The 12041-nt window shown below is 40.4% G+C and overlaps 1 protein-coding gene across 3 annotated transcripts in view; it reads right to left on the minus strand.

The window, feature by feature from the left end:
- Nucleotides 1–12041, minus strand: part of pik3r3b (phosphoinositide-3-kinase, regulatory subunit 3b (gamma)) — a 167939-nt gene that overhangs the window by 4125 nt on the left and 151773 nt on the right. For 2 of the 3 annotated variants that reach the window (XM_087830272.1, XM_087830273.1), the window contains 3 exons: nucleotides 3903–4038; nucleotides 2747–2845; nucleotides 277–457 (listed from right to left, as the gene is read on the minus strand). In XM_087830272.1, the coding sequence (XP_087686398.1) occupies nucleotides 277–457; nucleotides 2747–2845; nucleotides 3903–4038 (416 nt within the window). Of the gene's footprint in view, nucleotides 1–276; nucleotides 458–2746; nucleotides 2846–3902; nucleotides 4039–9513; nucleotides 9670–12041 lie in introns of those variants that run through there. The other variant, XM_087830274.1, reaches the window with a different exon arrangement.

A 12041-nucleotide genomic window follows, 5' to 3' on the forward strand; every position in this document is an offset into this window, starting at 1 on the left:
AGGTGTAAGCCCAGCTGTGCATTCTGGCTAATCTTGCATGGTTCTGAGTAATGACTGGCTAAACCTGCCCTTTCATCACTGATGCATGCAATTGAGTATGTCATAGGAGCCAGCCGAAAGGGCAACATTTCAGCGAGCAGGTATCATGTAGCTGCTGCTGCAGTTTACAGTGGAAACACTAAGAGCCAGTCATTGGGTATAGAGGGAAGCTTGTTGGTGGTGTTCAAGAGGATACTGTTAGAAAAACTATCAAAAGATTATGAGGAGGGAGTGTACCTGCTGGAAGCGGGAGATGGGGTACATGAGCTTGACATCCAGCTTGGTGTTGTATTGAGCCAGTGACTCATGTCTGTAATGGCTGATGAGCTCCACCACTGAGCTAAAAGTCAGGGGGTCAGAGAAGCCGTACTTCCCATCTCTGTGGTAGATCTTTATCAGCTTGTTATTGCCCCCTTTCCTGAATAACAGAAAAACAAACAAAGGCTTAAAGAGACAGGCAGTGCATTCTAATAAACAACAGACAGGTTGTCAATTTATATACACGTCTTCAAACATTTGAAGATGTGGTGTACAAATATTTATACACCATAGCTTCTATAACACCTGGGCATGGTATGACTCCAAGGCGGGATCTTTGGTTTTTCCTGACCTGCCCGTGTCAGGTTAATGAAGAAGAAGAAAAGATAAATAAATCACATCTTAGCCACCAAACACTCTTTGCTAAACTATGCATCAGAGAATGGCTTCATATTTCCTGCCACCCTGCCCCTAACAAAAACAAACAAACAAACAAACAAACAAAAAAAAAGCAGAAAGAAGGTAGAACTGAAACAAGGCTAAAATATGTCACCAGGTTTGAAAAGAAATAATCATACAAAGTCTAAACAGAGAATTATACTAAATAATTCAAGTTAAAAATGTATTTCCTAAACAAACATACTTATCCTATGGTAGTGTACTGAATTGTTCTGCTGTCAGTTGACATTATTAACAGGTTTTATTCATTTCTGTCTGAAAGTCAAAAGATGAACTAGTCATTAAGATTACGTTCAGTCTGAGTTATCAAGGGACACACAGTGAAACAAAACAAAACAAAACAAAAAATACACAGAGGTAGAAAATAATTTATTTTAAGCATGTATTCTATTCCATCAAAACACATCAGATCTCAGTGGGGGGAAAAAAATGCTAATTTCTATACTGTTATAGGCTGGGTAATCTGCTGGGAACAAAAGGATACCATGCACTTTGATGAAAATGAAAATTCTCAGCTTTCAGAGGATGAAAGTAACAAAATAACGCAGTCAGCAAGTCAGTTTTTTTGCAGCAACTAAAAATGATACCCAGTTTTTATGGCTTCCACGTGCTTGTATGCATGCCTGATAACATCGGGGCATGCTCCGAAATGAGTTGACAGATGGTGTTGGATGGGAACTCTCCTCCCAGATCTGGAGCAGGGCATCATTAAGCTCCTGGACAGTCTGAGGTGCAACCCAGCCACGCTGGATTTAGGTCAGGCAAGCATGACTATGGTATCAATTCCTTCATCCTATAAAATGACTTCAGGTGGCTACTGTTGTGGTTTCGTCCTATATAACTAAAACTGAATTGAATGATATCCTTCAGGAATTGCCACCAAGCTCTTGCCACATGAGGCTGGGCATTGTCCAGCACCAGGAGGATCCCAGGACCCACTGTACCAGCATAGGGTCCTGGGGGCTTGGACAAGTGGTCCGAGGACTTCATCCTGATGCCAAACGGCACTCAGTGTGCTGTTGCCCACCCAGTGGAGGTCTGTCAATCTCTCCTTAGGTTTGGCTCTTCAGACTGACCCACCACTAAACTAGTCATGCTGATGTTACAGTCACTCAGGGTGAACCTGCTCTTATCTATGAAAAGCCCAGCTCAGACTCCACGGTGCCAAGCAGTGAAGTCCATTTCTGAATGTTTGGCCAGAAACATTCACACTAATGTCCTCCATGCTCTTGAGATGTTGGGAGAGACAGCAAACCTAGCAATTGTACACATTGATGTGTCATCCTGGAGGAGTTGGACTCTAACCTTAACCCTCTATAGGGGACTTGGTATCATCTCATGCTACCAGTAGTCACACTGACACTAGCCAAACAAAAACAACGATTAGAAAAGATGAGGTGGGAAAATATGCCTATAAAACCATTCTTCTTTTTGGGCATTTTCTCATTGTTGCCCCTCTAGTGCCCCTGTAGTTAATTTCATTCAAATCAAAGCAGCTGAAATTGACAAACAACCCCCTCTGCTACTTAAATGACCAAATCAAATTCCCAGAAGCTTAACTGCCTTGACCTTATACTCTGATTAAAGAGTGTTCCCTTCATTTTTTGAACAGTATATGACCCCCCCCCCCCCCCCCCCCAAAAAAAAAACAAAAAACCCAAACAAACCTAAAATTGTCCACTATTACTATGCAATGCTAGAACACAACAAAAAACAAAATAATAATGACAGCAGCATGCTCCGACTATGGCAATACGAGTTTAAAATATGTCCAGAAGGCAGGCAACACTCTATTATTCTTTATTATCTACAAAGCACTTATAGGAACCACCTCAAGTCTACATTCTTGCAGTTAACTAAAGGATAACAGCATTAAAGTGGATCAGAAGTGCTGCACTACTCTCAAGTTTGTAGAAATCCTTGTGTGGTTTAAAACACATCATTCAGATGCTCTGATATAGACATAAAGGTCTGTGTGCAGTGGCCTTACCTTAGCGTTAGCGTGTAGTCGCCTTGCATCTTAGTAGACGCGTCCCGAACCAGGAAAGTCCCATCAGGCATGTCTCTGAGCTTATCATTCACCTCCTCCCTGAAGACAAAAGAGAAACAGAGGAAGAAAAAAAAGGGTGTTTGACTTGGTTGAGTGATCCATGCACAGATGGTGTTCATTTGGAAAAGTCTGCCTTCAATCATCAGTGGCAGGCGAGTAGAACTTTCTTTATAACCACACACCTCAAAGTAAACAATCCGTCAATTAGCAGTGCAGGGAGGGGTGATCCTAGCCAGCAGTGTCTCAGCTGAGGATAAGTACGTGAGTGGCAGACTGACTGTCTGCACTGTAGGTGTGGTTATCACTGTTTGTGGAACAGCTAACCTGCACTTAAAGTAAAGCAGTGACCTTAACAGTAAAGACAATTTACCGAGCTGAGAAATAAACTTGTCAGTTATCTCTGGTGGTCAGAGTATATCAAAGTTTCAAAATATATTGACATATAAAACAAACAAACAAACCAAAGAAACATAGAATTACACTATATAGTTTACTAATATGATGGTGTATAACATAAAGCATATAAAAAAACTCTGGTGGAGCACTGCCCTATTGTCGCTATAGACTTTAAGCTCACTGTCAAAGTTCTCCTGCAGCATAGATGGACAGACAGTGCTGTGATATCTAACAAAGAATAATAACCTGATACTCTGAGTTAAGATTCAATTGATGCTAAACAACATGCTAAACAGGAAATGCTCATTTCAAAGCCACCAGACAACAATGACAAATATAATATTTACCCTAATGAAAAATAAGTGTTACTGGTCATTTTGAGACTCTGAAACATGTTGGTAGCTTAGAACCAAACAAACATCAATGTCAGACAACTGACCAGCTGTGGCACAACTAGAACTCCTATTATTTTGTGGTTTGACAACAGGTAAAGCACTGATAATACCCATATTTGCTTTTTTAAGATGTCTAAAATGTGCTGACCATGTCTGCACATAGAACATGCCTTTAGTTTCTGTCAGTGCAGGTCTTGTGTTGCTGGGGGAGGGGCCAAGCCTCCCACGTCTGCATTTCATGTAACCTAACAATGTCACTGTTAAGCTCTCACTGATTTTTCTGTCAGTAACACAGTGTTTGCTACCTGGATATGTCACCCCAGTACCATTCGGCCTCTTGTAAGGAGCCTCCCGCTCCTCCATCCTTGGCGACATTGCTGCTGCCCCCTGCCATTGCGACCGAGGAGGGCTGCTGAGGCTTGGTTGGCTTTGGAGGAAGGGCTAGGAAAAAAACCAAAAACAAACAAGTATTACAATTACTGTGTGTATAACAGTTCATATGTACATGATATTTGCACACAGTACCATCAGTCTACAGCTGATGGTATTTAGAAATACTACTTTGCACAACCATACACAAAAATGTATGGTACCTTGCAGCCTTCTAGGCTACGTTCACACTGCAGGCAAAATCGCATCAAATCCGACTTTTTTTGACCCTATGTGACCCATATCCGATCATGGTATGACAGTGTGAACGGCACAAGTCCGATATTTTCAAATCCGATCTGGGTCACTTTCGTATGTAGTACTGAATCAGATACATATCTGATGTTTTAGAAAGCGACTGCTGTTTGAACGGTTATGTCGCATTAAATCCGTCTTTTACGTCACTGACACAAGACAGACGCCAATTATCAGCGCCGGAGAAGACATCGTGAACACTTCCTGGCCATACAGTGTAGATGTTAGTGAAACTGTTGGAAAGACAACGTTGGAGAAACGTGAACATTTTATTTGTACTGTATAATCTGCAGATTCTGACAGACATTTCCAATTGTCCTTTGAAGCACCGCTCCTCTAAAACAGCAATAAGGATAATTATTAGGCCAAATAATTAATAATAAATAACAAAATAACAAAATAACTTAAAGCAAAATTGGGAAACGTAAAGTCCGAAGTCTTTATATTAAGGGCCATCAGTCAAACAATACTGTTTGGTCTGGGTCTAAACAGAGCGCGTTGTGTGTGACGTCTTCTTTTGCGCATGCGGGCCGGGGCGCTTTGAGGGTTCATACTAGAGCGCGTTTGCTGTCACATTTTATTTGTAGTGTGAACAAGCAGACAGAAAAATCGGATTTGATCCAAAAATCGAAATTGAGCATTAAGACCTGCAGTGTGAACGTAGCCCTAGTAGACACACCTATTGTATCAATTTCAGAATCTGACATCACTGTGTTCGAGTTATTGCATTCATAAGATTTTCCAAAAACTTGACCTGTGAGATTCAAACTCAGCTGATATTTGTAGAAGATCCACCAATGGTATCAATTTGAAATTCCTACATCGCCACGTTCAAAAGTCACCAGATTCACATCAAATTTTCGATTAAATCCTTAATATGCACACATTCTTTTTATGTAGATGATCCACAGGAACTGTACTCATAACCACACCACATAAACACTGTAGCAGTGCAGCTGGTGACTGTATGGTTATTAATCACAAGTGAAGAGCCCATATATCATAGTAATTATGCCTTATGTCAGAAACCACACACGCAGGTCAACTTTCACGTGAGTGTTCCCGGGGCTCAGCAGGAATGCTGAGGTTTGTTAAATGTGGAAACCCTCATGTTTTCATATCTTCTCCTGTCATTAAATTCATTCTCCTGTTAGGTTTGTAATGGGGAACTCTGGACCTTCCGCTCGTTTGTTTGTAGCCATTGTCATTGCATCATAAGAATGTTAAATTTGACTGAGAACTCTAACAGAAACTCTGACTTGCATTCTTCCCATTGTGTTTTGGTTTTCAACGGTTATGAAGATCAAGCTGTATAAACCCATAACTTAAAGGTTTTGCTATAAAAATAGGTTGTTGTCCTGTTATTAAGTGCTTCTTTATAAATGGACTGATTCTTATACATTTTTTACTTTTCTACTTTCCCAGAGCTCTCAAAGCCTTTTATACAACATGTCGCAATCACCCATTCACGCACATTCATACTCTGATGGATGCATTGGAGACCAACTTGGGGTTAGTGTCTTGCCCAACATATACAGACTGGGGGAGCCAGGGATCGAATCACCAACCTTTCGATCAGCAGATGGCCTGCTCTGCCTCAGGAGCTACAGCCACCCCCATAAATGTTCACTTTTACGTCACTTAAAGAGCTTAGTTCAGTTTGAGTAAAACTAACATAACAGGAGTGCCTTTGGTCAACGGGATCAATCTATAATGTTTCACAAGGTTTAGTCATTAAACAAATGTAAGTATCAAATGGAAATACAAACTGAAGAAAAGTCAATATATTTAACTGATTTTGTGAAATACTATGCAGTCTAACAAAAAAATAAACAAAGACTGAATGCATGAAATAAAGGTTAACATTACTGAGTCTGCTTCAACTTCTGTGTTGCAATTTATGGGGCTATCATGAAACTTCTATGCAAGACTGGGATTCAAATCTCTATTTGATTGCTAAGTGTGAAAAAATGTATTATATAGAAAACATTTCACCTCAAGTCAAGTAAAACAGTATGACAGTCTACTCATACACTGACCAGTCAGTCAAACGGGATTGATGGTAGTTTCAGAGCTTTTTGTTTTTGAACACTGATGTTATAAACCAGCACATATTCTAAAAAACCTGTTTGGTGCCATGCTGCGTGCTAAACAGAGTTAACCTGACTATGACACATAATACAAAAAACAAACAAACACATGCAAAAGTTTCCAAGTATCCAAGCACATCTGGACACAATTTAAGGACCAGCAGTGTACTATCTCTCTCTCGCTCTCAACGGAGTACTGATGTGGGAGGTGTCATTTAAAAACAGAAAGTAACCTGATGAATGTACTGAAATGGAGTGGGCTCCTCCTGCAGAGTGCTCACGTGCCAGAGTCAGCAGCATTTAGGAACACTGTGGCCTCACAAATTACCTCAAGACACGCACGCACGGACAGCAGAAACAGACGCTTGAATGTGAGGAAGGGCTGAATAAAACCTGGACTTCTGTGTGCACGTGCACATCACCACTCACTGTCCGTTGAATGCTAACACTCACAACAGCAAATGGTTACATTGTTAAGTTATTTCTGTTATTTTTAAGCAATCTATAGTTAAAATGTTTATGCTAAATACTACATAGGTAACTTTTGTCCTTAGGTTCGACTGGTGCTGTGTCACTACTAATCCACAATAAGGTTGCTGCTGGCACATTGCAGGACTACAATCACACTTCAAATTAGGTATTACATCAATGACAGTAGCTCACTGGAAAAGAACCATTGGGTATGTTCTGAATTTACTTGGGCTTATAAATGCTGCAACAATCGTTGTTCAGCATTTTTTCAATATTATTAGAACTATTGTTCATCACAAATTTTCTTGAAATATTGTGATATCATTTTGAGGGTATATCACTCACCACTAGGTCGGGGGTGACTAATGTGTTTAATTCATATCTTCTATGGAAAAAAAAAAGAAGACATTTTTCCCAGTACTATGAGGACTTAAACCTACAACATTTGCCCACTGGGGGGAGCAGAGCAAGCAAAATGCACAATAATTGATTTGATGCTAATTACAGACATGCTAGTATATCTAACTGGCTAGTGCAAAAAAAAAGAAAGAAAAGCCACAGCCACCAATGAAACAATGAAAACAATACTTTGACGTTATATTTTAATTGTCACATGATAGTAGTGAGAATTCACTACAAAGTGTGTGGGGGGGACAAAGAGGGCAAGTGACAGCTTGTGCTCATCTGGGCAAATGCTTGGATGCCAATAAACTAACACACTACATTTCAAAGAACAAAAAAAAAGTAGGAACAGTTTACATCCTACAAACTTTTTCTTCACTCTTTATTGTAAGACCACTTAAATAGAGACTGGTAGCCTCTCTTCCTCTCCTGTTCTTTGTTCCCTTCTCACTGACTATTCAACTCTTCTCCCTCCTCTCTCTCATGTCACCATGGCAGTCGGTTAGTGTTGCCAAAACTGTCGTCCTGCAGCTGCACTGTTCCCCACAGTCAGCACTTTACAGACTAATGCTACACGTGTGCACTTCCAAGGATAGATGGGGTAGAAATTCATGTTATGTTTACGTTGAAAAACACATGCACAAGTGAAATAGTTTGCAAAAACAGAAAAAAAGTAACTGATTTTAAAAAGCATGAAAATCAGAGTCTATGTGTGCTTGCAGTTGTGGACCACACAGAGGGTAGCATGTAAAAAGCACAGAAGGATCACCACAGCTGCAGTTAGGCAATCTCATTACCAATAAAATGAGTCTTTTCTTGACTCCATTACGTGTGTCCACTTTGCATATGTTACTTGAACACCTCAAACACTGAAGTTATAATGAGATAATCGAATTTCTGTCTTAATACACCAACTACAAAATGCATTTCTACCAAATTAATGACTAAAAAAAATTCTGCACCTTTAAGTCTCTCATCACTCCAATACTGTATCTGGTAGTTTCTTATGACAATGGACTCAACAGAAAATAAGCAGTACACAAGCTCCAGATTGCAAAGTTCTATAAGAACAATTAAGACCAGAGACCTGTAGAAAATCCAAACCTTCTGACAATGATCAGAATTTGTGGGAAATGTGATCTTATGTCCTAAATAAACAAGAATGATAATAATCGGAGAACAGTCTTAACCACACGGACATATTTGGAAAACATTCAAAACTGCAAAAAACATGACTTAAAAAAATATGACCAATATAACGGAAACTGCTGAGCCCTTAGTCACAACTACTGCATAGGTCCCTGAGAGGAAGCCAGAGGGACGGTGAACAAAGGGGACCGTAGGTGCAGCCTCCCCCTCACCAAACAAAGGACCAGTGCTCACACATTCACATATGCACAGACACTTCCATATCAGTTGTCATTATGCATGCTGACAGAAGCCTGCAGCTCTCCTAAACAATAACTGTCAGAGTGGACAGACACATGATAAATTCACTTGAGACAAAGAGAACTCAGAGAACATGGGTCTTGGGACATGTTCAGGAGTGCACACGCCAGCTGATCAGGGAAACAGAGCAGCAAAATTGAGGTTTGAAAGATGTGTACCGACACAGGAATTCATACACGACAATGGAATTAATGCACAGCCTACAGTTAAAAACTCCAAAGCAGGAAGCATGAATGTGTTGTTCTGAAGCAATCTGCTTTATTTTCACAGCTCTACATCTGGATGAGGTAAGTGTGAGTGTACGCATCTGTTAGATGAATGGGGTCTTTCAGACTATCTAAAGAGGATCCAGATTTCTGATGTAGTAAAACTGATTAACATTTAAGTTGACAGATTGACAGAAATTTAAATTTGATAAAGCTGTTTCTAAATATTAAAATATTATAACTTTTTAAAGAACCACAGGAAAAAAAAAAATCTGCTTTAAGTGACATTCTGTTGTTGGACTTTCATTTGGACGACTGATTGTGACCCAGTTTTAAAATACAAATGCACACAGAGCAAAATAATGAATGAATGCCAGTGCTCGCTCACATCCTCTGCAAGTGATGGGTGCTGCAGGAGCAATAAAAGAGAAGGAGGAGCTCTGTGTGTAGGGGAAAAGCTGAAAAACACTAAAGAAAGGGCAGCATAAAAATGCAAATCAGTAGACATGGATACAAAGAAAGCTAAGGTTACATTTAAAAAAGCAAAACTAAGAAGGCTGAAGAGACTAAAAAGTGAAATACATGAAAACAAGAAATCTCATTCCCTCTCTTACCGTTCTCCATCACACTCTCTGTTAGATGCATGTTTCCAGTTTTCTCTCAGCTGTTTCCCTCCTCCCTTTTTTCTGTCACTCACTCTCCTCGTCTTACTTGCACACACTCTCTCTCCTCCCTCCTCTACCACCACCACCTCCTCCTCCTCCTGTTCTCCTCTCCGTCAGACTGAAGAAGAGAGCGAGTACAGCTCATTCTAAAAGACAGAAGATGCCCCAGCTAATCCCTGCATGGAGGCACGCCCCCTCATCCAATCAGAGGACAGCCCTGAGGGAAGGCGTGCAAAGCTCAAAGAAAGAAAGAAATGAGGGAGGCAGGGAGGAAGGTTGAGTAGGCTTGTGGTAGATCAAGTCCATCACACCACGCAATCTTACACACAACAATGCAGCACCTCTAAATCAACAAGTTTCTACTGTGACTGCCAACTGAATTTGTATATTCATTCACCAACCCTAAACTAAGAATAAAAACAAAACAAAACTTAACCAACCTTCCAGTAAATTCAAGCCTTGTTGAAAACTGATTCTTGTTCCAGCTTCTCCTACTGGGAAAAGCTGGAACCAGAATGAGCTTCCAGCTTCTCCAACCAGAATTAGTTTCAAAAAAGGCTTAAAATGCAGACAAAACCATAGGTGCTGGACATTCTACATCTCTACACATTCTACTGGGCTATGCTTGGAAAGTTACACTGGTGGAAAATTAGCAGAAGACATCTCTGTCCTATCACAGAATAGGTCCTCATACTGACGTTTAGTTTTATGACAACGCTGCAATTTATTTACTTGAAAAATAATTTTGCATCTTTCCACTGACTCACATTTCAACACAAAACAAATTAAATTTTATTTATACAGCACCAGCTGACAGAAATCTAATTATGCTTTATATGAGGTAAAGAGGCCACAATATCAGAGTGAGAACAACAATCAGACAATCCCCTATGAGCAGCACTTGGTAAAAGTGGGGAGGAAGAACTTGTTTTTAACACGTGCAAGGAAGCATCCAGACTGCACAAATAAAGAAAAGGAACAATATGAATAAAAATAATGCGATTTGTCGTCTTGGCAAAGGGGTCTTTTTCTTTTATTCTGTGTACACATGAATAAAAACTACGGGGAAGAAAGAGGAGCTGGAATGTATAACACTGCATTGTACTGCAAATGAACCTAGACATGCAAAAAGCACTCTGGTATGGTCCTTTGGCAACAATGTCCCGGTGATTTTCCATTGAAACACGAGACTCATCATTCACCCCACATCCACAGAGTGTCGCTTCACACACACCAAGTTGCCAGTGGATACGGAGGCCTTGCCCTCCCCTGGGGGTGGCAGTGACACTCCACCTGTGCTAATCACACCACAAGTACTACTGTACACACACTGAGGATATCAGTGAGGCTTTCACATTTCAATTCCAGTGTAATAAACATACATATGTAATGAACATCTGTGGGCATGTCTGTCATCTGATTACACATCAGGTGTGTTAAGACAAAGACACGCATGCAATCTGCACACAGCAAAACAAATATGAGTTGGGAGTGAGAAAGACTTAGAGGTTTAGCTAATGACAGGATGCGCTCATTTGGACAAAAGAGCTGTAAGAATCTGAGTACTGTACAACCTAAAACCAACAGAAACAGTGAAGCTACTCGCATACGAACAGAGGATTATTTGTCCTCTATAAACACCAAATCAGTCTATAAAAACACTCATATATACAAATGCTGTTCTGAAGGTTTCACATTGCCAACACAATGTTTGTTATGGTCCAAAACATTCTTGTTCACTACATTTTGTCAGATAGAAACAGTCTGCTGAGCAAAGCAAAAATCTGTTATTTTTTGTGCCATGACAAACCCCTAAAGAAATGGCACTAGGCACGATAAAAGCCAAGGTCCAGTGGCCAGTTAAATGCGTGAATCACCATTGAATGGCCAGAATTTTGCATCTGCATCCCTAATGCACTGAGCAGCAGCAACAAAAGATTGTCGACTGCACTTCAAAATACAAGGTCTAAAGGGAAAACGTAGCTGAAACAATACTTTTACCCAGCACAAGCTTAAAATATGTTGCATATTCAAGCATCCCGTGGTAAAATGCTAGTGAGCTCTAAGCCCAAATACTCTGCAGCATGCTACAGATAGACACAACATGGCACTGTGAGGTTGCTGCGGAGTATAGTCCATCTTAATAGATACATGGAGGGAAAAGAAAGGAGAGGAAAAAAAAAACGAAAGAGCTACAAGGCAATTCAACAGCGCCTCCTGGAAACAACACAACGTCCCACATCTGCGCCATGATCCATTGAGGAGGGGAGAAAAGCAGGGAGGAAGAGGAGCGAGTCGAATGACACTGGCACAATTGCAGAGGAATGAATGAATGAAACTTATTCAATTGTGGGTGACAGTTGGCTAGAAATGGGCACAAAGACTTCTATATGTGTCCAAGTGAAGAGCGTTATTATTCGGAGATATTCAGGACGGTTTTATTCCAGGTTTTATTCATTTTCTTGGTTTCTTGCTTG

The sequence above is a fragment of the Neolamprologus brichardi genome, chromosome 17, assembly GCF_056152115.1.
Source record: "Neolamprologus brichardi isolate AB-2024 chromosome 17, ASM5615211v1, whole genome shotgun sequence".
Lineage (NCBI taxonomy): Eukaryota > Metazoa > Chordata > Actinopteri > Cichliformes > Cichlidae > Neolamprologus > Neolamprologus brichardi.